This window comes from Trichomonas vaginalis, chromosome III (assembly GCF_026262505.1).
Source record: "Trichomonas vaginalis G3 chromosome III, whole genome shotgun sequence".
In the NCBI taxonomy this organism is placed as follows: Eukaryota; Parabasalia; order Trichomonadida; family Trichomonadidae; genus Trichomonas; species Trichomonas vaginalis.
The window spans coordinates 13,523,577-13,549,970 of record NC_067205.1 but is presented as its reverse complement, the minus strand read 5'-3'; the positions used below and the strand labels follow the sequence as shown (position 1 = coordinate 13,549,970).

General features: G+C 33.0%; 9 protein-coding genes and 3 pseudogenes across 12 annotated transcripts, besides 7 other annotated features; 9 read left to right on the top strand and 3 right to left on the bottom strand.

The window, feature by feature from the left end:
• Positions 1-255: 255 nt before the first annotated feature.
• Positions 256-1,701, top strand: TVAGG3_0696130 (uncharacterized protein; the record flags this gene model as incomplete). Its single annotated transcript, XM_001305026.1, has 1 exon — positions 256-1,701. The coding sequence occupies one exon, from the start codon at positions 256-258 to the stop codon at positions 1,699-1,701; it is 1,446 nt and encodes a 481-aa protein (XP_001305027.1).
• Positions 1,702-4,292: 2,591 nt separating this feature from the next.
• TVAGG3_0696120 (tautomerase/mif family) lies at positions 4,293-4,656 on the top strand (the record flags this gene model as incomplete). Its single annotated transcript, XM_001305025.1, has 1 exon — positions 4,396-4,644. One exon carries the CDS (start codon positions 4,396-4,398, stop codon positions 4,642-4,644), a length of 249 nt encoding a protein of 82 aa, XP_001305026.1.
• Positions 4,657-5,067: 411 nt separating this feature from the next.
• On the bottom strand, positions 5,068-6,220 carry TVAGG3_0696110 (porin domain-containing protein; the record flags this gene model as incomplete). Its single annotated transcript, XM_001305024.2, has 1 exon — positions 5,166-6,209. One exon carries the CDS (start codon positions 6,207-6,209, stop codon positions 5,166-5,168), a length of 1,044 nt encoding a protein of 347 aa, XP_001305025.1.
• Positions 6,221-6,596: 376 nt separating this feature from the next.
• Positions 6,597-6,634: a mobile genetic element.
• Positions 6,635-7,815: 1,181 nt separating this feature from the next.
• Positions 7,816-7,852: a mobile genetic element.
• A 655-nt stretch (positions 7,853-8,507) lies between these two features.
• Positions 8,508-9,334: a mobile genetic element.
• Positions 9,335-11,735: 2,401 nt separating this feature from the next.
• TVAGG3_0696070 (uncharacterized protein) lies at positions 11,736-12,410 on the bottom strand (the record flags this gene model as incomplete). The annotated part of the gene is made up of 1 exon (XM_051243213.1): positions 11,736-12,410. One exon carries the CDS (start codon positions 12,408-12,410, stop codon positions 11,736-11,738), a length of 675 nt encoding a protein of 224 aa, XP_051089800.1.
• Positions 12,411-15,924: 3,514 nt separating this feature from the next.
• Positions 15,925-26,394: part of a mobile genetic element that runs on past the window's edge.
• TVAGG3_0696060 lies at positions 16,483-17,075 on the top strand (annotated as a pseudogene). The gene has a single exon. A coding segment is annotated over exon 1 (593 nt).
• On the top strand, positions 18,319-18,719 carry TVAGG3_0696050 (annotated as a pseudogene). The gene has a single exon. A coding segment is annotated over exon 1 (401 nt).
• TVAGG3_0696040 lies at positions 18,922-19,506 on the top strand (annotated as a pseudogene). The gene has a single exon. A coding segment is annotated over exon 1 (585 nt).
• Positions 19,649-21,571: a mobile genetic element.
• Positions 19,698-19,856: a mobile genetic element.
• Positions 20,189-20,448: a mobile genetic element.
• Positions 21,612-22,487, top strand: TVAGG3_0696000 (uncharacterized protein; the record flags this gene model as incomplete). Its single annotated transcript, XM_051243212.1, has 1 exon — positions 21,612-22,487. A coding segment is annotated over one exon (876 nt), but the record flags the coding sequence as incomplete, so codon positions are not given.
• Positions 23,666-24,250, top strand: TVAGG3_0695990 (His-Me finger endonucleases family; the record flags this gene model as incomplete). The annotated part of the gene is made up of 1 exon (XM_051243211.1): positions 23,666-24,250. The coding sequence occupies one exon, from the start codon at positions 23,666-23,668 to the stop codon at positions 24,248-24,250; it is 585 nt and encodes a 194-aa protein (XP_051089798.1).
• TVAGG3_0695980 (uncharacterized protein) lies at positions 24,276-25,136 on the top strand (the record flags this gene model as incomplete). Its single annotated transcript, XM_051243210.1, has 1 exon — positions 24,276-25,136. The coding sequence occupies one exon, from the start codon at positions 24,276-24,278 to the stop codon at positions 25,134-25,136; it is 861 nt and encodes a 286-aa protein (XP_051089797.1).
• Positions 25,251-25,625, bottom strand: TVAGG3_0695970 (uncharacterized protein; the record flags this gene model as incomplete). Its single annotated transcript, XM_051243209.1, has 1 exon — positions 25,251-25,625. One exon carries the CDS (start codon positions 25,623-25,625, stop codon positions 25,251-25,253), a length of 375 nt encoding a protein of 124 aa, XP_051089796.1.
• TVAGG3_0695960 (uncharacterized protein) lies at positions 25,851-26,213 on the top strand (the record flags this gene model as incomplete). Its single annotated transcript, XM_051243208.1, has 1 exon — positions 25,851-26,213. The coding sequence occupies one exon, from the start codon at positions 25,851-25,853 to the stop codon at positions 26,211-26,213; it is 363 nt and encodes a 120-aa protein (XP_051089795.1).

Here is a 26,394-nt window from a genome sequence, read left to right as displayed (position 1 = left end):
GAATTCCCTTTTGTATATGATTATCAAAATCCAGTATTATATATTACCGAACAATCAAAATCAATAATTTTCATTAATGAAATAGACAGCACTTATTTAGAATTATTTATTGGCGATAAACAAACATCAGGTGAATTTCTTTATTCTATTTATTCTTTGAAAACTAATAGTTTTCTTTCTTCTGTTAGTAGAATATATAGTTTTTTTGATGAAGATGAAAATTTAACTGAATCATTCGGTTTTATACCTGAAGAAATGAATGTTGGTAATTATATTGCAATGGCATGGGCCAAAAACGATAATGATAAAGAAACAAGTGCAAATTTTAGTTTTGTTGTGCTTCCAAATCAACCAATATTTCATGTGAATGAAGTTGATCGAAATTATACGAAATATGTTGATTCATCAATTGATCTTGTTGTTCATGTTTGTTATTATGAGCAAATCAATATCAACGTTTATCTTTTCTATGATGATATCATCAACATGAATGAACAGCAATACATTATCATTCAAAAAACATATTCAAAAGATTCATTATATGAAGATGATATTAATATCTCAGTTCCAATAACTAAAAATTTTGATATTGGTACAAATCAAATTATATTTCGAGTATCAGCAGCGAATGATGAAAATAAGTTTTCTGAAGATGATATTTCTGTTCAAATTTATGGATCACAACCAGATATGAATTTCACAATTCAAAAGCATCATCTTTATCAATACTACAATGACAAACTTATTGTTTCATACAACATTTCAGGTCAAATTGATGAATCAAATGTTTCTATTTATTATTATATTGATAATACAAATGTTTCAAAACCAGATAATTTCAAAACATTGAATCATAAAAGCGAAATCTATTCATTCATCGAAGAAATTCCTATTCCAGAAACAATTCAATTTGGCACTCACAAACTTATTTTTTCTACATGTTATGAAGAATTTCTGTGTACAACGAAAGAAATTGAGTTTATTTATAGTGAGTATGAATACTTTCCTCCTAATTTAGATATCTTAGAATACAACTCAAGAATTACTAGATACAAAGATTCTCATTTGATTTGTCGATGCAAAGTTTATGAAAAGAATGAAGATAGTTATGTTAATGTAACAGCAACTTATCAAGGAGATATTCTTAATTGGACTATTCTTAATATAGATTCAGAATCATTAGAGTTGTTAGACTTTGAAATTCCTTTATCCACAAAATTTAATGTTGGATCGAATGAAATCAAAATTTGCGCGACAAACAAATACAACATGAGCAATTGTTCTTCAATAATTGTTGAGGCAGAAAATCCTCCTCCAGAAATTAAAGTTAATCCAATGAGAAATTACTATTATCTCCAAAATGAAATGAATGTATTTGGTTATGTTCTTGATTATTTGGCTGAAGAAAACGATGAAAATGATGTAACAATTCATGCTTCAATTAATAACACAGAAATTGGAAGTACAACAGCAAAAATCACACAAACATTGATGTCATATAGCTATCAAATAGATCTTAATATTAATGGCTATGAACAAGGTTTTTATCAGATGAAAATTATTGGAATCAACAATCTTGGAAAAGAATCTAATCACATCTTCCATAATTTTGAGTTCCTTGCTTTCTCAGTTAAGAACGTGAAGCAAAAATCGTCTTCAAAGATCAAAATGTTTTTGTTTGGCCCTCTTATTTCTAAATAAATTATTTCTTTTTATACAATCATAAGTTTTTCATTATATGACCGGACCAATTCGATTCATTATACTTACAAACTTATTTATAGTTAGTCTAAGAATCAAGGCTGTTGATCAGTATCTACATTAAACTTTAAAGACGAAAACAGATACAGCTTCGAAGGAAAGAACCTTAAATCAAATTCAATTTTGAAAATTCTAGGCCATCATTTCCAAAATCGTAACATTATTACTTATTTACATCTAAATATATTTCATATTCCTCATCCGATTCTCCATGATTTTACTTTTTTTTTAACATTTCTTAGTATGGTTATATGAAAAAAAATAACGTGTGATTAAAATTCAAATTTATATTGAATAATCCTCTCAATTGTATCGAATTTTACTCAGAAAATTTAATTGAAAAAAGACCTCATTTTTTAGCATGCCTGCTTTGGTTATAAAGACCAATACTGCATTCACCAAAGAAGAAAAGAGTGCTGCCATGAAAGATTTTGTTAGTATCATTGCTGCTCAGTAGGGTTGTACAAACTGGCACAATTTTGCGGGCCGCCTGCCAGGAGCTGGCACGCGGCCAAAATCAAAAAAGTGGCCAAAAATCGGGCCTCGTGGCGTGGAAAGGGTGGAGCCCGAAGGGTGACATCCTTTCCACGCCACTCGGCCTATGACCACAATTATATAATATGCTCATTATTATTTTTTCTTCTTTTCTCTTCTTTTTTTTTTTCTTTTTCTCTTTTCTTTCTTCTTTTTCCCTTTTCCCTTCCTTTTTTTCTAGTTTTGGAAAGGAAAAAGTAAAAAATTTAATAATTAATTTTATTACTATGAAAATATACTTTTTAGCTTATATTGTAAGCTGTGAGAGTTTTAAGTGATGGAAGATATAAATCAAATTTGAAATTCAACAAATCTTGTTATGATTAAGTTGAATATTGTACTCTAATTAAGAGTTTTCAGTTATGAACTCAGGTATTATATAATAAAAGTATAACTCAAGATAATAAAGAGGTTTTTAAAATGTAGATCTGAAAATCAAACTACCATGTTTGATATGATTAAGTTGAATAATGTTATTTTATTAAATGGTTCAAATCTGTGAAATCGGCAATTACAAATTAAAGGCGTAGTTCAAAAAATTAAAGAGATTTTAAAAATTTAATATCAGAATTAAACTAAAAAAAGGATTTAGTTATTTCAGTAATTATCAGAAAAGGTTAAAAAGATAGGGTAAGTAATGAGACTTGAGTGAGATGTGAGAAATCATATGTAAATAATTAGATATCTGATGAGTAAGGTAGTAATGAGAGTTAAGATCTGATGAGTAAGGTAGTAATGAGAGTTAAGATCTGGTGAGTAAGGTAGTAATGAGAGTTAAGATCTGGTTAGTAAGGTAGTAATGAGAGTTAAGATCTGGTTAGTAAGGTAGTAATGAGAGTTAAGATCTGGTTAGTAAGGTAGTAATGAGAGTTAAGATCTGGTTAGTAAGGTAGTAATGAGAGTTAAGATCTGGTTAGTAAGGTAGTAATGAGAGTTAAGATCTGGTTAGTAAGGTAGTAATGAGAGTTAAGATCTGGTTAGTAAGGTAGTAATGAGAGTTAAGATCTGGTTAGTAAGGTAGTAATGAGAGTTAAGATCTGGTTAGTAAGGTAGTAATGAGAGTTAAGATCTGGTTAGTAAGGTAGTAATGAGAGTTAAGATCTGGTTAGTAAGGTAGTAATGAGAGTTAAGATCTGGTTAGTAAGGTAGTAATGAGAGTTAAGATCTGGTTAGTAAGGTAGTAATGAGAGTTAAGATCTGGTTAGTAAGGTAGTAATGAGAGTTAAGATCTGGTTAGTAAGGTAGTAATGAGAGTTAAGATCTGGTTAGTAAGGTAGTAATGAGAGTTAAGATCTGGTTAGTAAGGTAGTAATGAGAGATCTGCGGGCAGTAATGATACATCTATGAGTACATAACTAAAACCTGAGTTCTATGAGCGAAATCTGAGAGCTAAAAGCCGAGAGATCTAAGGTAAGTAATGAGAGAAGAGAATTTGAAATTTTACAAAATACGTTTACTCATACAAAATAATTCGCATTCTTTTATAACGAATCTCAATGCCAATTAATACATAAAACAGATTTTAGCAATCAATTGCAAGATTTAGAAAGATTTTATTTATAATCTCAGCCAAATTAACAAATATTTTATTGATTTCGTAAAAAATAGCAATAAAACATAAAAATATGACATTCTATTTTTCCAAAAAAATTTCAAAAATCATTTTTTAACATGAAATTTATATTTTTTAATTTTTTTTTTAAATTTTGAATTTTTTTTTGGAATTTTCAACCATGTCAAAAGTCGGGATCTACAAATGTATTCTCTTTGATATAGGATAAAAACATCCTTTCTTATAATTTCATTGTAAAATAAAATTTTCTTAAATTTATTGAATCCAAACTCAACTTTGCAACATTTTATTATCATAAAAACTAAGAAACATCAGGTAAACTTCAATTTGGAGAGCTTAAAATCATATCTAAATTGAAAAATAAGGGGAAAAAATTGTAAAAAAAAATCTCATTAGATGGGGCAAAAAGTGACTTTTTTAATGTGTTTTTTAAAAAAATCGTGCCAGCTGGCCAAAAAAGGTGTGCCAGCAGGCGTGCCAGTTTGTACAACCCTACTGCTCAGCAAAACAAGCCTGAGAACGCAGTAATGATTGTTTTTGAAGATGATGTGTCCATAAGATTTGCAGGATCGGAAGATAATGCCGCATTTGTTAAAATCAATGCAGTTGGTGGTGTTAACAATGAAAACAATAAGAAAGTTGCCAAAGCAATCACAGAATGGTTTGTATCCCACGGAATTGCAGCAAATCGTATATACTTGGTTTTCAGTGATAAAAATCCTGAAAATTGGTCCACTAATGGTTTACTTGTATCTTATTTAATTGCCAATAAATAAATCAGTTTGGATATAAAATTAAAAATCGTAATTCAAAATAACTTAGAGTATTTGAGAAATACATTGATATTTGAATATCAATCAAGAATTAATACAATAAACATTCAAATTTTAATCAAAGAGCTTCGATTTTTCTAAGCTTAAAAGGAGTAACTATCTTTCTAGTAAGAGATAGAATAAGATTCCTTGCTGGAACTGATTTCTAATAAATTTTAACAGGTGCTTGGAAATATTGAGTTCGTTCATAACATTATTAAGGCTATCAAGAAGTTCAGAGGTTGATGGTCTTTTATCTGGATATGGATCATTTAAGGAAATGCTTCATTGTTGATTGAAAAGATTTCATTTAATTTCGTAATGAGGCGTAAAGAACAAATTATAAACAAGCATGTGGAACAAAAGCATTTCGTCAGAGAGACTTGAAAAAATAAATTTAAAGAAGAAAAACCACGAGACTAAAAATATATGATTAAAAAAGAAATAAAAACCTAATTATTGAAGAAAAATTATTTAATTAATCTTCACTTCTCGTAGGAGATACCGATCTTTCCCCAGGACTTTGGAAGGTGGTAGTAGACACCTAATCTGAGGTTGTCATCATCGTACTCCTCGTAGTCGTTGTACTCGGCGTAGTATGGTGTAACGAATGGAGGGATGATCCATGGCTTTGGAACGAACTTGTTGTCATCGTATTCCTCTTCATTGCGCTCGTATGAGAGACCGATCTTGCCCCAGCCCTTTGGAAGATGGTAGTAAATGCCGAATCTGAGGTTGTCATCATCGTATTCCTCTTCGTTACGCTCGTAGGAGATACCGATCTTGCCCCAGGACTTTGGAAGATGGTAGTAGAGGCCGAGTCTGAGGTTGTCATCGTCGTATTCTTCCTCATTGCGTTCGTATGAGATGCCAATCTTGCCCCATGACTTTGGAAGGCGGTAGTAAAGGCCTAATCTGAGGTTGTCGTCATCATATTCCTCTTCATTGCGTTCATATGAGAGACCGAGCTTGCCCCAGCCCTTTGGAAGGTGGTAGTAAATGCCGAATCTGAGGTTGTCATCATCGTACTCTTCTTCGTTGTACTCGTAGCCGTTCCAGTCGAAATCGAGTTCGAAGTCGCCATACTTTGTGTGGAAGACCTTCTTCCAGTTCTCATCTTCTTCCTCTTCACTGTTCCAGTCGAAATCGAGTTCGAAGTCGCCATACTTTGTATGGAAGATCTTCTTCCAGTTTTCGTCTTCTTCTTCTTCAGCAGAGTTCCAGTCGAAGTCAAGTTCGAAATCGCCATACTTTGTATAGAAGATCTTCTTCCAGTTCTCATCTTCTTCTTCTTCAGCGGAGTTCCAGTCAAAATCAAGTTCGAAGTCACCATATCTTGTGTGGAAGATCTTCTTCCAGTTCTCGTCTTCCTCTTCAGCAGAGTTCCAGTCGAAGTCGAGCTCGAAGTCACCATATCTTGTATGGAAGACCTTCTTCCAGTTCTCGTCTTCTTCCTCGTTTAAGTCATAGCGATAAACTGGATACCTATATGGATAGGTTGTCCTAATGCAAGCAACAAAGGCGAGCATTTAAATTTTTGATCTTGACGGTTTGTATAGATTTAGTCATTGAAAAGATAACCGATCAATATCGTTAGTTAATGACATATGCAATTATTTTAATTAGATCTCATTTGAATTATATTCAAAAGAAGCGTTTTGACAGTCAGAGTTGGCAAAGTTTATCGTCTTCAGATCAAATCCGATTACAGTTTCATTAAATCAATACGGTAAATTAAAATCCATTCATTTTTTTCTCAAAATAAGGTATATCAATTTGATGTTCAAACTAATTATAACACTAACTGGATTTTAAAGTATATGGTTACGAAACAATTTTAACCAAAGAAAAAAATTAAATTTGCAAAAACTGCATAATATTTTCATTTTTCAGCCATTTTCGAATGTATTTTGAGCTGTTGTAAACAGAAATTCATCAAAAGTGACACCTCAGAAAAGCTAAAATATTGAATTTTTGGAACTTTTGATAGAGCACGTTTTTAAATATTAATTAAAGTAAATATATATTTTGTAAAGATTCTTTTTAATAAAAAAAAATAAAATTTTGAAGAAGAACACAAAATCTTCTGAAAAATAATATCACATAAACTCATATTATTTTCTAATATATAACTATTTTATATAAAAATCAAATTCAATGATCTTAAAAGCGAAGGATAAACCTCAAAATTTACGAATATAATGGGTGGGAATATAATGCTTATCTATCATAAAACCATATGAAATATCAATTTTTGCTTTACGCCTAATTTTTGACGACAATTAGCAAAAAATGTTAAATGTTAACACTCAGTCCATTTGAATATGAAAAATAAAATTGACTTTGATTAAATGTTTTTATTTATCATGCAATTCTTCTTGCGACCAAAGATTTGAATAAAATTTCAAAAAATAAGATAGCTTAAAAAATAATATACGGTAGTGTTTACTAATAGATGAATAGTATATAAATTCTATTAAAATGGATTTTGATCCAAAAAAATATAAAACCAAAAATAATTGTTATAATTTAAATGAAGAAGTAATTTAAAACGATTTTATTTATGATCAAATTTTATATATTTTTTTGGATCAAATCCATTTTAATAGAATTTATATACTATTCATCTATTAGTAAACACTACCGTATATTATTTTTTAAGCTATCTTATTTTTTGAACTTTTATTCAAATCTTTGGTCGCAAGAAGAATTGCATGATAAATAAAAACATTTAATCAAAGTCAATTTTATTTTTCATATTCAAATGGACTGAGTGTTAACATTTAACATTTTTTGCTAATTGTCGTCAAAAATTAGGCGTAAAGCAAAAATTGATATTTCATATGGTTTTATGATAGATAAGCATTATATTCCCACCCATTATATTCGTAAATTTTGAGGTTTATCCTTCGCTTTTAAGATCATTGAATTTGATTTTTATATAAAATAGTTATATATTAGAAAATAATATGAGTTTATGTGATATTATTTTTCAGAAGATTTCATTCTATATGCCTATGAAAAGTACTCTCAAAACTAACTTTTTCCTAATTATAATTAAATCTAGAATATTGTATTATGCTTAGTATTATTTCATTTTTCTCATTCAATTTAGAATTTACAAATGTCAAAAAATTGAGAGCTGTCACTTTTGATGAATTTCTGTTTATTACAGAGCAAATAAATCACAATTGTTGCATGCTAAGTAGTGTCAATGTGTAAACCTCTCAATTTTTTTCATCGAGGAAGCAACACAATTCCCTCAAAAATATTGAAAAAATATAGAAAATAAAATGAATTAAGATGTAGTTAAAATGAGAAATAGATTATGATATTAGATTTTAGAAAAAACAGACTTTTGATATAACTTTTGAGAATCTCATATAAAAAAAAGCATTTAAAAATAAATTTAAATATCTTATTTATTTTACTATTGTAAATATATTCTGAGATTTTTAGAAAAAAACACTTTTCATAAGTATACAATATTTGAGAATACGCTCCAAAAAAAAATAGATTCTCTTATATTTGCTTATATAAAAGGAAACTCTCTATCAGATGCGAATGCATGAATTCAGCACCTCTGATAGAGAGTTTCCTCTTATATAAGCAAATCTTTTTCATGAGTTATTGTTAATATAAAAACATAAAAAGCTACCAATATGAGAAATTAAACCCTGCGAGGTACCAGTCTAGAACTGGCGCTTCGCAGGGTTTAATTCCTCTTGACAAATGACAAAACTTGTTCGCAATTGTGAACCATTGCGAGCAAGTTTGCCAGATATCTGGAAGGAATTGCTCCTTATGATATATGCATTGTAACTGTATATATCATAAAGAGCAATTCCTTCAATTAAACGCAAAAACTTTGGTGCAATCGTTGGTGATTGCACCAAAGTTTTCGAACATTCCCGAAGGAATTGGAGGGTGAGAGATACAAAGTCTATCTATGTACCTCCCACCCCCAATTCCCACTCTAAATGGGAGAAACTTTGTTCGCATGTTATCTTATTCAAACAAAGTTTCTCCCATTTAGAGAAGGAATAGGAGCCTACCAGGCACTGATATATAATCAGTGCTTTGTAGGCTCCTATTCCTAATAGAAAGTTCGAAAACTCGGTCGCAATTGCATCTGATTGCGACCGAGTTTTCGGACTTTCCCGAGGGAATTAAAGGGTGAGAGGTATATAGTATGCCTATATGCCCCTCACCCTCCAATTCCCTCTCTGAAGCTGGGAAATTTTGTCCAAATGTTAAACTATTCAGACAAAATTTCCCAGCTTCAGAGAAGGAATAGGAGCCTACCAGGCACTGATATATAATCAGTGCTTTGTAGGCTCCTATTCCTAATAGAAAGTTCGAAAACTCGGTCGCAATTGCATCTGATTGCGACCGAGTTTTCGGACTTTCCCGAGGGAATTGGAGGGTGAGAGATACAAAGTCTATCTATGTTCCTCCCACCCTCCAATTCCGACTCTAAATGGGAGAAATTTTAGGGAAATGCCAACATATTTCCCTAAAGTTTCTCCCATTTCCACCAGGAATTATAGTCTACGAGGTACTGAACCAGATTCAGTACCTCGCAGACTCGGATTCTCATTTACAAACTCAAAAATTCAGACGCAATTTGAAAGCATTACGCCCAAGCTTTAGAGTTTGTAAATGAAAAATGTTCCTTATGAAGCATATAATTGATACACATGCTTAACATGGAGCAATTTACAGAAAAAAAGCGAGGAAACTTCCCTCATATTTTTGCATATTTAAAGCAAAATATAAGCATTTTATAGGAGAAATTGGGAGCTATGAGGCGCTGATTCTAGATCAGCGCCTCATAGCTCCCAACTTCATATTTTTTCTCACAATTTTTAAAAATTTTAGATTTTTTGAGATTTCAATACTATCTTTCAATATTTTTCAATTAATCTCATTTCGGTTTTATACAAATTTATTCTATTTCTTGTTTTTTCACTTTATTTAAAGAATCTCAAATCACTAAACGATGAATATCTTACACATTAAAAAAAAATTAAAATTAAAATTAAAATTTTATTCGAATTTAAGGGTGCGCCCGGGAGGATCATGTAAACTTCAGAATTTAGAACCTTAATTTTTAAGCAATTACTTGGTACCTAAATAGGTAGTAAAACTCTAAAAATATCAAAAAGTACAACTTGGCTCCATAATAATCCTGTCATGGTGGCAGTTTGTATTCCCTAGTATTTTCCTCTTGAATCTCTTTTTCTGTCGAAATTAAATTCAAATCTCAGAAGTAGAAGTGAATAATCGACTTATTGCTGCTATTATACGAATAAACAAATCCATTATATTATTTTTATTTACATAATATCTGTTTGAAGTTCATAATTCTATAAATTTTTCTTCAAAAACATTACAATCTTGATAGTTTTGATACTGTTTAATAGGTTTTTGGCACCTTATTTAGTAATTACAACGTATCGAGTCGATCTGAACTTAATTTTCGGAAATTTAAAATATTTATCATAAGTAAAATCTGATTTGAAATTTATGTTTAATTACTATATTTTGCATAATCCTGTTGCATGCTAAGTTCGGTCAACGATAGAAATTGAGTGGAAATTAATCGTCGAGGAAGTACGATTATGTAAAGTAAAAAATGTTGTGGGATTTTTAATATTATATATTATTTTATAATAAAATTTTTTTGAGTCATTTTAAGAAGCACATATAATTTTTTGAATTTAAAAATTAAAGTAGTGTCAAACGAATTTATCACTTAATTTAATACTCAGATTTCTTAAAATTAATGAAAAAAAGGTTTTCTGAGAACTTTTGAGAATGGTTTTCAAATTCCATTATTGAAAATATATAGGTATTGTATGAAATTCAAACTCTATATTTATTAAAATTCTAAATTTTTAATAAAATAACTTTTCAGAGGAATATGATTTTGAATGGTTGATTAATAAGTATAAAAATGTCTACGATTTTAAGGAGGGAATTGTTCCTTATGAGGTATACATCATAACTATATACCTCATAAGGAACAATTCCCTCTTGATAGCTGGGAAACTTTCTCTGAATAACTTATCATTTGGAGAAAGTTTCCCAGCTATCTATTAGAAACTAAAGGCTGTGAGGCACTAATATATAATCAATGCCTCATAGCCTTTAGTTTCTTATTAAAAACGAGAAAACTTGTTCGAAATGATAAACAATTTCGAACAAGTTTTCTCGTTTTAAGGAGGGAATTGTTCCTTATGAGGTATACATCATAACTATATACCTCATAAGGAACAATTCCCTCTTGATATCCTGGATATTTTTGAATATATTTTTTTAATTAAAGTTCTCAAAAGTATTATCAAAAGTGATTTTTAAAAAATATCTCCAATTAATTAACTAATTAAAAGTATTATATTTTTAAAATTAAATAGTTTTTCAATTTTTTGAAGGAATTGAGATACTTCCCACGACAATAAAATTGAGAGGTTTACATTATGACTGATCTTAGCATGCAACAATCCTAAGTAGCTTTTGTAAAAATTCATCAAAAAAAAATTTAACGTGCTTTAATTTTTTATTTTTTAAAATAATACATATTATTATATAACTAGAATATTTACAAATTTTACTGCTTTCAAAAATTTAATCCTCCTCCTCTCAAATAAACGTACATCCGGGTGGCCTGTTTTTTGCAAAAAATAAAATTTCATTTTTTTATGCTTAAAAGGTCAGAATTTTTATTTGCTTCTGGGATATATGATGGCTATATCAGACGCCTATTCTTTTTGATACTCAACATTAAACATAAAACTTAGCCGTTAAGGCTCTTCTGAAAATATTTTTTTTCGAAAAATTTGCGAAAAAAATCAAAAAATTTAAAAATCCCCGAATCTGCAGAGATTTTAAAAAATTCTTTTTAGTAAAACTTAAGGATATTGTATCAGATATATTGGTATGGGCAAATTCAATTTTAATACAATATTCATCGAGATATTGCGCTAACGAAGCATTCAAAATTGAGAGGGTAATCCTCCTACTCTCAAATAAACGTACATGCGGGTGCACCCTTAATGGGATGGAATTTCTTGTTTAGTTTGATGACCGTTTCTTGTCACCAACCATTCGGCCTTCTTTGTTCTGTTCCATTTGGGTATACTTGTGTAAACTTCTTGTGGTGTCATTGGGCGAAAACCATTTGATGGCAGAGTTTTGTGAGGAATTGAATTGTATAAATTTTTGAATTCATCCAATAACTTTTGAATGTTTTGGTGGTTATCTGAATGTGGAATATTTCTCTCGAGGGTTGGCCACAAACGTTCAATTTTGCCATTCTGGCGTGGCATGTGTGGTAATGTGTGGCGAATTTCGATGTAATTTCTTGAGAGCCACAATGTAAATAATCCGTTATTTTCTCCGCCATTGTCCGACCAAAAACAAAACGGTTTTCCGTGTTGGCTTATTGCTTCTTGAGCAACCTTAACTGTTTCTTTGGAACTTTTGGACGGTAATAATTTGAGAGCAATTAAAAATCGACTTTTATCGTCGATTATTCCGTAAACTGGAAGATGCTGAGCTCCATATAAAAAATGGATATCAACATGCCAAATAGTGTTTGGCAATACAGCTTCGTAAGGCGTGTAATATTTGGCGGAGGGACGATCAGATTTTTCTTGCTTCAAATTTAAGAGGGAGTAAATCCGTTTAACCGTATTGTTGGAAATTGAGTACTTTGACAGATCCATATTGAGACGCCAGTACATTTTTTGGATTCCACAATGGTATTTTTGGTACTGATCTAATACCATCTGAATATCTTTGGGATCGAGTTCATCCGGTTTGGGTCCTTTGGGAATTTTCGGTTTTTGTAAACCGGATTTTTCATAGGCAGCAAGCAATGTATTTCTTGATATGACCCAAAAAAAGGTAGTGGGGCTTCCAGGCGCGTTGCGCCCTCTAGCCCCGAAGATGTTTAGTATAAATGAAGTTTTTATTCGGAGGGCTTCCAGGCGCGTTGCGCCCTCTAGCCCCGAAGATGTTTAGTATAAATGAAGTTTTTATTCGGAGGGCTTCCAGGCGCGTTGCGCCCTCTAGCCCATAAGAAATTTTGCCCAAGACCCAAGAGGAGGACCGAACCCCAGCCGACCAGCCGGTGACAAAACCAAAACCGTTGTTATTTACATCATATTAATGGTGTCACTTTTTTAAATATCACTTTTTATGTCACTTTTCACAAATTATATATATTTTCATATTTTGTCACTTTTCTGTCACTTTTTGGGTAAAAACATTTTTATTATTATATATAAATGAATTTTACAAAACCACCGTTACCGTTCTTTGGAAATAAGAGTAGATGTAAAGATATTATATTGAGAGAACTTAAGAAACTACCGAATGGTCTAACATTTGTAGATTTGTTCGGTGGAAGTTTCTATATATCCCATTTATGTCATACCGTATTTCCTGACTCAAAGATTATATGCAATGACTTCGACAACTATATGGACCGTCTCAAACATATTCCAGACACAAACAATATATTGAAAGAGTTAAAAGAAAAGATACCTATAGGTAAGATGGAACGTATACCATTAGATAAGAAAAATATTGTGAGAGAGGTTTTGAAAAAAGCAGAATATATAGACTGGGATAGTATATCTGCTAGATTATTATATAGTGGTGCTATAAGAGTTCATGACATTGAAACACTTATGTCAAAAGTTTTATATCTTAACTATACAAATGTTTTCAAAGAGGACATAGAAAAATATATTGAGGGTATAGAGTTTGTGAGATGTCATTGGACAGAGTTGTATGAAAAATATAAAGACAAGGAAAATGTTTCTTATAGTGGACCCGCGTTCTATAACACATGGGATTTTCCAATACCAAGTAGACTGGACTTTGAGAGACTCTTTAGAAACTTTAGACGTATACTATAACCATCCATGCTTTTACTTTACATCGATAAAAGTGGTTTGGAAACCGTTATGAGATGGTTAGAGGACATACATGACTATGAGTTTATATATGACAAATAGAATATGAGAGAGGTCCTATAAACTGGAGAAAGTGTCACAATAAAGAAATTTTATTAGTAAGTAAATGTGTGTTTGAAATAGGACTACTTGTTTTAAGGTTTTTTCCATTGTGTCATTATTTATTTGACGTGGCAGAAAAGTACAGAGAATATGAAGATGAACCAATGCCTGCAAATGTTCAGCATATGTACTCGTAAGAGTATTTTTATCTAATATTAAATGGACGCACAGAACTTAGCGAATGCACAGCAACCTGGACACCAAAACCCAGAGAATATTCCAAATGAAGTAGAATACAAACTGCAATGGCAAACTATGGTCAAGTGCCAACAGATGTACAAATGCAAAACTGCCATGTCAAATGACGCTGCGTAGGTTTGCCACAATGGTATGCAAATATGAGATGGAAAGAGTTTTATACAAACCTGAAGTGGGATATAAACAACTTTACTGCAGATGATGCGAACACAGGAGTTGACCCAGAATATTTTTCTACCAGAGGAGAAACAGAATGTATTGAGCTCCAGTTAAAGAATGCTAGAACTCAACAGGAAACGTAAGAGACGAGGCGGACATTAGATTTTTACATATAGTAAAATGGGTTTCTTCAGTAAGATAGGAAACTTCTTTCGAAATGTTGGAAGAGGTATATGGAATGGAATAAAATCTGTCGGAAGAGGAGTATGGAACGGAGTCAAAAATATTTGGTAAAAGAGTAGGTCAGTTTGTTGGTATTATACTAAAGACCCTGAACCAGAAGAACAAGCTCCTGTTATACAACAGCCTGAACCTGCACCACAGTCAAGTTGGCAAACCACAACGGTATATTAAAAAAATTATATTTTTACCGTTCGATAGTAGTTGTATATGAAACTAAGTTCTAAGTAAACGCATGGTATAATGGAATTATTCTTTTTCTTCCATCTGTAGTAAACCATACTTGAAAGTCTGAAATACTTCCACTTGGTGGTTCGTATAACTTTGTAGGTTTTTCGTAAAAGTCATTTGCCAAGCATAAGAAAGAGTTTGGGCGCCAGAAAAATGAAGCATGAACTATCACAGCATCTTGGTCGAAAACATCTTTTAAATAAATATGGTTCATCTCTTGCATATCGACTGTAGATATTTGCTAAAGGAGGTTCAACTTTCTGATTTACATTTCTTTGCAAATAATACCATGACATTGCAGTGAATTCTGTATATATATATTTGTTCGTCTTTATTTGGATTGTCTTCGTAGATTTGAAATGACACTTGTGAATTTTGTTTGTCATATACCAATTCTCACATAAAGTGTGCTATCGTATTCGCATATTCATCAGCATATTTTGCATAACATGAATTTATTTTATCTTCTATATTTTTTAATGCAGCCTGTAGAGAAGATGAGAGGTCAACTTGTATTAGCTCAATTTCTTCCCACATTTTTCGTTGCCATTCAGATGTATAATCTATATGAAACCTTACAATAAATGGAAAACTTTTATCTTCTACAGATACAAACTTTATTCTTCGAAAGCCAATAGCTTTTGTGACAGATGGGTCTCTTAGCCATCTTAATGGGTAGTCAAAACGATAGCCTTCATGCTTTACGTATCTGTCTCAAACTTTTGACCGACATTAGTAAAAAAGTTCATCTAATGTTTAGTTGTAGCAACTCTAGAATTTTCTTTTTTCTATTGGAAGCATATTTTATCTATAATAAAAAATGTCAAATGAAACAGCGTCTATGAGAGAAATACAACACAACCGACAACTCATTATGCAAGCTCTAAATAAGAACACAACAAACTTTTCAAACTTTTCTAAGATATCTGAGTCATTGAAGGGGGTGACTTAAAACTGACAATAAACCCTATAACAGATGAGTTTCTATTTCAAGACAATAAGAACAATACTGTCTGTATAAATCCAACAGAAGGAACTTTAAACGAGAAACCTATAAATGAACTTCTTTTGAAAGCAGATGTTGACAACAAAGCTGACAAAGAATATGTAGACGATGCAATAGCAAAAGAAGAAGAAAGAGCTAACAATGCTTATGCAACAAAAGAACATACTCATCCTGAACTAGCAGACAAAACATATGTTGACAATAAAATGTCAAGTGAAGTGACAAGAGCTGAAAACGAATATTCTAAAAAGACTCATATACATTATATTAACCAAATACCAAGTCTTTAAGGAAACATTAGAGACAAAAGCAGATAAGACTCATACACATTCTATATCTGATATTACAAACTTACAAGAAAACCTTAAACAGGAAAAGTGCCGTTGGACATACACATACCATTGCAAATATTACAAACTTACAAGAAACCTTAAACAGGAAAAGTGCCGTTGGACATACACATACCATTGCAAATATTACAAACTTACAAGAAACCTTAAACAGGAAAAGTGCCGTTGGACATACACATACCATTGCAAATATTACAAACTTACAAGAAACCTTAAACAGGAAAAGTGCCGTTGGACATACACATACCATTGCAAATATTACAAACTTACAAGAAACCTTAAACAGGAAAAGTGCCGTTGGACATACACATACATTTCTGAAATAACAGACTTAAACGTTAGCCTTGAAAATAAAGCAGATAAAACATATGTCAATGAAATATACCAAAGTTTGATAGGAACAAAAAATATTGAAACTATTGTTGGTGACTTTTCTGTCAATGAAGAAAATAAATATTTTAGATGGCAGTTGGTACAGTCCTTAGAAAATGGTACACGGTATAAACTCATTCCGAAAAATAACAATGAAATGTATGTAAGCTATAAAAAGAATGATGGTACACAAGTTAAAGTTCCATTAGACAACAACTGCTACTTAAACTTATATGGAGACGAACAAAAGAAATATTTAAGAGTTTATGAAATGGCAGATATGACATTGCCTGACCCAGCTCCAGCACCACATTATTATGACTATGGAGATGACGACAGAACACCACATGTAGATGAACAAAAGCTAACATTATATTTAGATTATTATAGATATAAAAGATATAATGCAATAGAAAAAACGAGAATAGTATATTATTATACAGATGACAGAAATAAATATTATAGTCAAGATTTTACCTACCCTGAAAACATAAGATTATATTATAAAAATATTCTGACACAAACCAGAAAAACCTGAAATAGTTGCACTATATTTTAAGTTCAAAAGAGACAATCCTATAATATCTCATATGTTTGATTTAATGAACCCAGTAGGTTCTATTTATACATCTATGGATGCAAGAGGTCCTCAAGTAATGTTTGGTGTTGGTGCATGGGAACAAATAGTCGACAGGTTTTTGTATTGTGCAAACTCTTCAAAGGAAACAGGTGGAAGTAAAACGATTTCAGGTGAAAATTTACCTGCACACAGTCATTACATAGATTTAAGTACATCTCAAGCAGGTTGGCATAAGCATAGATATTGGGATTGGTCAGGAATGACAAAAGGGTAAAGGATATGATGTTAAAGACGACGTTAAGTTTGCTATAAATTGTTACTGGAGTGACACTCAGGGAGAAGGAAACCATACACATTCGTTTCAGGATATACGCAAACAACGGGACAAAGTAAAGAATACATGCCACCTTACATGACAGTTTACGCATGGTATAGAATTGCTTAGTCGTCATTTTCAACTTCTTTAGCATATTCGTCTGGAGTTGTCTTATATTTGTTAGGAACTGTCTTTGAAAGTATACCACCTTGAACTTTGACAAGTTTGAAACGAGGTCTGGCAATAGTAGTTTTATCTTCTGCTTGCAGTCTGTACATTTTGCCATGTTTGCCTAAAACTTCATAATATTCTCTTGTATACTTTCTTCTATTTTTACGAACACGAATGTGAGTACCTGTCGGGTTCCCATTGTTGTCATAGTCAATAGTATTTTCATATGGGTCGCGTTTAGGTATTTCTATTTTTACTTTGTCACCTTTCTGAAGTTTGAAGCCGGCATTCTTTCTTGTTTGTCTCTTTTGACTAAATTATTAAATATATAGTCTTTCTCTAAGTCAGGGTTGTTTTTCATTTCTTCGGGGAGTGGTTTCCCAAACCTTTTTGTTTACGGTTATTGTAAATATTTAAAACTTGTCTCATCTTTGCCATGGAGAAGTGTCTATACTTGTCGTCATATGACATTTCATTTGCTTCACCACCTTGTGGTTGGTTTAAGTCTCTTAACATTTTTATACATCCGTCAATGACACCAAGAGCAGAATGGTTTTGGTCGACAATGAAATATTGGTTTACATTTTTGAACGCAGATAGTTTTTACATCATCTGATTTGAAAGAACTTTCACAGTCAGATGTCAGTTTTGTTGGATGGTATTTGTCAACGAATATTGTCAAAGCTGCTAAGATATCTAAAATAGCTTTGGACTGTAATGGTATGGCTTCACAGTATCTTGTGTTTTGACCAACAAATATTAACCAGTATGGTGGTCCATCTTCTCTATACCTCGGAATGTTTTCAAGATATCCATAAACCAAGCATTTGGTGTTGAACTAAAGATTTTTATCATGAGTGCTTTCTTTGTCGCTTAAGAAACATAGGGGTCCTTGTTCGGATTCGTCATTTTTTACCCTATAAGAAATGGGTTTATTTGGCGCATTAGCAGGAGTCGCATCTAGATTTTTACCCGCAGTGGGAACAATAGCCAGAGGTGCATTTGGAATTGGAAGGAAGATTTTGAGTACATTAGGTATACTGAAAGAGAAAACACAACCTATTATACAAACTGTACAGAAAGGTTGGGATGTAGCACGAGATGCAACAAATCTTATTCCAAATCCTGAAACAAGAGGAAAAGTTCAAGGATGGATGGACAATGTAGGAAGACAAGCAGGAAACTATTATAACAAAGCAAATGACTACTATAACAAGCAGGACACTATATGGACCAAGGTGAAAGATTCTTTAACAGAGGATATAACCATGCACAACAGTGGGTAAACAATAACCAACCTCAACCGCCTCAAACGTGGGGAATGTAAAGTTTTTTATTGAGATGAAATGAACAATGCAGCATTGAGACAAATGAGTTCAAGATGGATTTGTCGGCTTCCAGCATTTAAACCGATACCATATAGTCAGGTCAGCATGTGAAACTGAATGATATTATTAAAGGAACCATCCCACCTCCACAACAACAACCAGTTGAAAACAAACCAAATTAAAATTTTTTACTGAGATGAAATGACCGAAGAAGTTGAAACGGTAGATTTGACACCACAAACAAAAAGTTCAGAACCATTGTCAAAACCTGTCAAAGAACTTACAGATGAAGAGAAAAATTCAATAATAGAAAGTGCCAGGTCTGGAAATACAAACCCTAACTATAAAGTCACTTTTCATAAAAATGGAACGGCTAGTATCTCAAAAAAGAAACAGACTCTCACAAATAAAATATTGAAGTCTGAAGGAGCTTTCGAGACAACAGATGGAAAAGTTTACTTCACTGACCAACAGTTCATTATTGAACATCTCATTGACTTAGAGTCGAAATATTCTAAACTTTACAACAAACACAAAAGTTGAAAGGAAAACAAAAAACAAATGGCATATGATATTTATGAAGATGTTGACGACACAACTGTTCCTGCAAGTGAAGTAAAGTCAGAGGAACCGAAAAGTGACGAAAAACCGATAGAAGAAGAAAAACCAAAAACTGAAGATAAACCAAAACCAAAGTTTAGTTTCCAAACTAAACCAAGTCAACCTTCATTAGCTGGTATGGGTTGGCGTCAAAGACTTATGGCAGCAGGCGGTTATGTAAAGTAAAGAAAAAAATATTTTTTTATTTTTATAAAAATGCCCCCATATAGAATGGATAGAAAGTCTGCTAGAATAAAAGCAGAGTTACAAAGATATGGTTGGAGAGTTTCGAAGAATTTTAAATATAGGAAGGGAAGACCCATAAAAGTAGGGCTGTACAAAATCGAGAAAAACATTGCCGTGCGGTAATATAGGGTCAAAAAAATCGCGCCTCGGCGGCTCCGCCGCCTCGGCACTATTAAGTGCGCATTATATTTTATCTGTCCTTCTTTTTTTTATTTTTTTTCTTTTTTCTTCTTCTTCTTTTCCTTTCCTTCTTCCTCTCCTTCCTCTTCTTTCCTTCTCCTTCTCTTTTTACAACAACGTCGAAGATCTTCGAATTTGATTGTTGGAAAAGCATCTATTTCAGATAAAGGATGCCTTTCTCACAGTCAACATACGAGGGTCCTGGCTGAAACGTTCTCAAAAAGCCTGAGATGGTAATTCTCTGATCACTCATAGCTGGGCAGGTAGTCATTGCTGACAATACCTGTCTTTATGCATGCACGCTTTCATGTATATGGGTTTACACTATCAATTCGCAAAGTTGTTCCGAATTCTTCCAAAATGGAAGGACCCGAAACAACTTTGCTTGTTAACGATACAGACGCATTACTTTGCATTGATACTGTGCTGAGTTGTGTAGAAAGTTTGATTAGAGTTGTTTTGTTCTGGTATCTCTCATCTTCTGATGAGAGAAATCAAAGCAACACAACTCTAATGAGTTTGTTTTCACTCATTTGTATGTAGGTTTTTAGTTCGATTGGAGCTGCTTCATAATGAGATCTCTCATCAATTGATGAGGGAGATCATAACAAAGCAGCTCTAATGTATATGCTCGTATTAACCGGGTTGTAATGCGTTGTAACGTCAGCTTGTAGTTCGTTTGGGGCCACTTCACATTGAGATGAGAAGAAATGATTAAAGGACTCTGAAAGGCTTTGGCCGTTGATGTTGTAATCGCATTACTTGGAACTAGCTGGATGCTAAGCTGTGTAAAATGTTCGATTAGAGCTGTTTTGATATGATTTTTTCTCATCATAAGATTGGAGGAATCATAGCAAAACAACTCTAATGGGTTTACCATCATCTACTTGTATGTAGATGTTTGGGAAATTGTCTTGTTAATCGATTTTCGAGATGACTTTCAAATGCTATAATCAAATGAAAACAAGTCTAAGATTTCTCGACAATACATCAAATCATGATATTTGTAAGTGCGATGAGATTAGAGTTTTTGAAGGAATGACAAGAGAAGTAGGAAGCTCGGCATTCGCCGAGCAAATTAAAAATTAACGTATGGATTAAATTTTAAGAGGAATTCAATTTTAATTACGGGTTGTTCAAATATTGATTAATATAAATTTATTAATAAGAATAAACAATTTTTGTTTTTGAATTTATTCAATTTATAGCTTTACATATAGTTTCAAAATTGTACAACTATGATTATTTCAACAAAAAATATCTTACTTTTTCACTTCACTTTCACCCTCACTTTTTCCGTAATTCAAATTTCAACATTATGTATTTTAATTCCTTATAGTATTTTTAACATAATTAATCAAATAATAATTGGAAGTTCTGAACTCACTTTTTCCGTAATTCAAAATCAAAAATATGAATAATATATCTATTTATTATATACTAATGCTATTTCAACTAGAAGTGAGGTACGGTAATCTTACGGATTCCCGTAACTCAATTTTACGGAAAAAGTGCAGTAAACTACTCAATTTACGGAAAAAGTGTCGTAAACTATTGATGTGGCGGTAAAATCACGGTAATTCACGGAAAGCTATATGCGAAAATTTGAAATTATACAAAATCGAGCGAAACACTTTTAAATAGGTTGTTCTCGTATTTAAAATACTATTCCCAGATTTATTGTCGTCAGAATATTTCCAAATTTTTGCCGATTTACAAAAAATGATTTACAAAGCATATTTTTTAATCTAAAAAATTCCTAAAAAAAGGAACCGGTGTGCGGAAACCTCGGTAAATTACCGCGGTTCCCGTTGGGACTGCCATACATAAAAGTCTATGACAAATTGTCTGGTCTTCGCTACGAAATGGATTTGGAAACAGCACGTGCCAATTATCCAAACAGACTAGAGAGGTTAGAAGAAGAACGTCTTATGGACATGCCTTTCGATGTTAGTGAACCTCAAGTTGAAGGACACGACGGCTTTGCCAGATTCTACTGGAAACATGACGAACAATTGCATCCTTTGAGAAGGAAAAAAGGAAAAGGTGAAGACGCACATGCTCCCATGGAAAGAACAAGATATGCATATGAAAAGTATCGTGAAGTTAGAAGTCAAATTACATCTGGTCGAACCTTTACAGTAAACTTTGACGAAGGAAAGAACAAAGAAGGGTTCATGGGAGTACTTGCTGCAATTCAAGACGGAAATAAGAAAGGACACAATCTCAGATTGACCATAACAGATTTGGATGGTCACATTTACTATGCACATAGCAATGAACAAACAGCCGCAAAACTTCTTGACGCTTTCAAGACTACAAAGAGAGAACAAATGGTTGACTCCGACTCAGACATTTTGAATGCAATTGAAGGAATTGCAAGTGTCAAGTTCGAATGGTACCAACCTAACCCTCAAGCAGTCAGACAACATGCTGGATACTTCCCGTTCATAAATAAGTCTGACATTGACTTGACAAGGTATGGAATTTACAATTCAATTGAAACAATTGTCAATGAACCTTGTATTCTTACATGTCTCAGGAACTCTGGTCTTGTTACAGATGAGAAGATGAAGTATCTTGAGTCATGTGTGAAGACAAGGTACATTCTCAGAGGTCAATTGGCAAAAATTGCACCGTTGGCAAATGTCAATATCCGAGTCAACATACCTACAGCTAAAGGTTCTTCACATGATGACTATGTTGTTGACAAAGACTTACCATGGTTGAAGATTGTAATTGTCCACAACCACTTCATGTTGAACGAAAGTCTTACAAACCCATTCTTTGGTAAAAGTAAGTGCAACATTGTCAGAGCTGTAAACATTCTTTTCGAGAAAGGTTTGTTGGAACCAATTCCAGATGACAAGCTGACAGAAACTTTTGTACCAAAAGACGAAACAAACTTTTCATTGTTAGCAAGACCAAAAGTTGTTCCAGACAAAGTTCTAGTACAAAAGAAGTACACAATTCCACAAGGGGTTGGTATGTTCGGATACCAACCTGAACCAGAAGAACTTCCAATGAGGTTGCAAGAACTTCAAGATGCTATAAACAAACTTCCATTGAGACATCCAATTAACGTCAAATTGTATTGGAGAGCATCTGAGTTAGGTCAGAAGGTTTTATATGAAACAGGTTGCTTCGACGATGTTTATGAGATAACAGGAGAAGTTTCTCAGAAGATAAGAGACTCACTTGAATTTCCACAAACTGGACCAATTGGTTGCGACAAGTTCGACTCAGATGAAAAGATATACTATGTCGACCTTAACGCTGCATACATGAGGTTTGTCCAATATATTCCGACTGGAATTCCAAACGAAGATGGTGAGTTCCCGGGAAGGAACTATACAGTTGGAAAAGTCATACAACAACTGTATGATATTAGGAAAGCTTCAAACCCCAAACTTGCAATGACACTCAAATTGCTTATGAATTCGACATGGGGATATTCCATTAAGAAACCTCAAGAGATGAAGAGTAAACATTATGAGAAGGTCGACAACTTTGTTGAAAGGTTTTCTCCTTTTGTTTTGAAGTACGAATTCACTCAAGGTCAAAGTGGCTTAGTAACCACATTAAAACCTATTGTCGAACATTGGTCTTACCCTCAGTTCGCAAAGGCAGTCCTTGACAACTACAATGAGTTCTTCTCGGAAGTCAAATCGAAAGTCAAGGTTTACTATGAGAACATTGACGCACTCATGACGAACGAAGAAGGATACAACAAACTCATTGAAATGGGAATGGTCGGTGAAAAGATGGGCTGTTTTAAGCTAGATAAGGTATTTTCCGAAGTTCATGTCCTCTCCAAGTGTAAGTACTGGGGCATACTTGAAGACGGCACAGAAATAAAACATTGCATGAAATAAAAAATTTATTTTTTAAAAAGTGACATTTTTTTATTTTATTTGAAATGTACGCTGAGTTTGTTGGAGAAGACCGTTGGGAAACTTGTTTGTTAGATGAGAAATATGAAATTCACTGTTGTGAGTCATTTGAAGTCAGAAACAAAAAGACAAAAAGAGTTTTAAGCGAATGGGAGCGAAATGACGGATATGCTATTATGAAGATGAGTGGAAAACACTATCTTAAACATGTTGTCATTGCAACTCATTTTATACTGAATCCTAACAATTTACCTTTTGTAGACCATATAAACCATATAAGAAACGACAATAGACTTGAAAACTTACGTTGGGTCACTCGTTCTGAAAACAATAAGAACAAAGGCAAATTTGGAGATATTGTATTCGAATTTGTCGACGAACTAGAAGATGAAACAATTGAAATTACAGACTATGGCAAGCATACGTTTGAGTTTTACTACTATAGCGAAGAACAAGACTCTTTCTACTTTTATACCGGCGTAAACTATAGGAAATTACAAGTATATTTTACTAAGTCGGGCTATGCTTATGTAAACACTAGAGATACAGATGGAAAATACGTTCAAATACTTCTTAACAAATTCAAGAAGCTATATGGCATACCATTTTAAAACAATATATTTTTACATATATTAAATGCTTCAGGTTGAAAAACGAAGAACAAAAGTAGCAGATACAAAACCGTTAGACTATATCTTTACAAATGCTGGTAGGACTATTTCAGATGAAGAAATTTCATCCCGAGCATACAGGTTTGACTATCCAATTCGTTGGCTTCAAAGTCCTTCAGATGCAAAGGCAATAGGATTTAGAAGAGTTTTGTTTTCAAATAGAACTAACGCATTTATGTTCGCAGTATATTTTCATGGGCAGTATGAAGGTCCTGATGGTCTAATAGACAAATTTGACGAAATGAAAATCTTTACAGTTCGTTCAGACGAAAGTCTTGAGAAAACTCTAGATGACTTTCAAACTCAAATGAACAAATATTATTGGGAATTTCAAGAAAAATACGACTCTTTACTAAATGTAACATACTATCTGAAACTAGAATATGACAAGATGAACTCCACCGTTTCATTTCAAAAGATTGAAATTAACCCTCCAAGAGATACAGAGTTTTTATTTTGGGAAGTAGACAAACGTTCTTGGGCACAATTTCTTCGGTTACTAAACCAGAACGAACCATTACCACCAGATGGTCCATTTAAATTTATACTTCCACCAGCAGATTTGATGGTTTATAGAAACGTGTTTGACCCTCAAAATGTTATGTGTCATGCAAGTTTCAGTTCAAGCAACAATAGTTTTCTATGTATTGGTAAGGACCTTTATGACTTTGCTTCTAAATTCTACGAACCACCTAGTAACAGTTTCTCTGACTTTCAAGTTTGGTTCACAACAAATGGTGTGCAACATATTATTCCATTGTACTATGACTTTTATCTCGAATTGTCTTTCATATATAACTACGGAAAAGTGCTGAAAAAGTATTGAATGTGAAGATATTAGAAAATAACATTTTTTCTAACATCGTAGAAAACTCATGAAAACAATTTATTTTTGACACTTTCACAAAAAACATAAAAAAAGTGAGTTAAAATGAGATGTTTACTGAACTGGCTGAATGTCGCCTTCTGAGGTTATGTAGAACGGCTGACCAGAGAAGTGAAGGAGAGACTGAATTGCCAATTTCATATGGGGTAGGGGGTTCTCCTTGTTTGGTATTTTTATCCAAGGACGTTTGTTTAGGAACTTAACAAGAGCTTCTCTTTTGGCGTCCTTTATGTCGTCTACAGGAGTGTTTTCTGGTATTTGAATTGGAATTCCGGTTTCAATTTCGATTTTCAGCGCACCTCTTCCAGACAACCAACCGTTAACAAGCTTGCCTTTTACATTCTGCCTGAGGAAGTCTTTAACAAGCTCGTTAAGTTCAATGAGGTAAATTGCCTCGTCAAGTCTTTCTTGCATTCCAAGTTCTTCCATCCGACAGGAAAATATTTTCCCGACAAAGGGAAAATTTTTTCCTTCCGACAGGAAGAACTCTTCCAGTTGTCCGTCCGTAAACCATTCAAATTTTCGAAAATTGAGAACTTTTTGGTCGAACTTCAGAAAATGTTTTTCCTTCCGACAGAAAAAGTTTTTCCTTCCGACAGGAAAAGTTTTCCCTTCCGACAGGAAAAATTTTTCCTTCCGACAGGACACAAACGGATGACTGACGTTCCTCTTCCTGAATGCCTTCCAAAGCCAGAAGAACCGAAAGCTGCAGAACCACAACAGTCTCCTCAGCAACCTCAGTTCCAGCAAGTACCTCCGAATTACTACCAATTTCCACCTCAAGGTTACTACCCACCACAAGGCTTCCCGAACTACCCTCCTCAGCCTATGCCTTACTTCCCCAACCCTTGGTTGTTCCAGCAAGCTCCACCCCAGCAATTCCAATTCCAATCTCAATCGAAGAGAGACCAAGACTTCGAAGAAGGGCTGAACCTCTTACGCAAAGAGTATGCTACAGCTCCAATTGAGAGAAAGTTGTTCCCGGACCAAAAAATAATGTTTAGGGTAGATGGTTAGATCTAACCCGATATCTACCCTCATTTCTACCCTCATGAATTTTCATGAATTTCCTTAAGATAGAAAAAATAAAACTAACTTTATTTTTATTTATTTTTTTATTTTGTATGTAAGAACAGTAATGTCAGTCGAAGCAAAAACGTTCACGAACAAATCTAATGGCGAAACATTCACAAAAGGC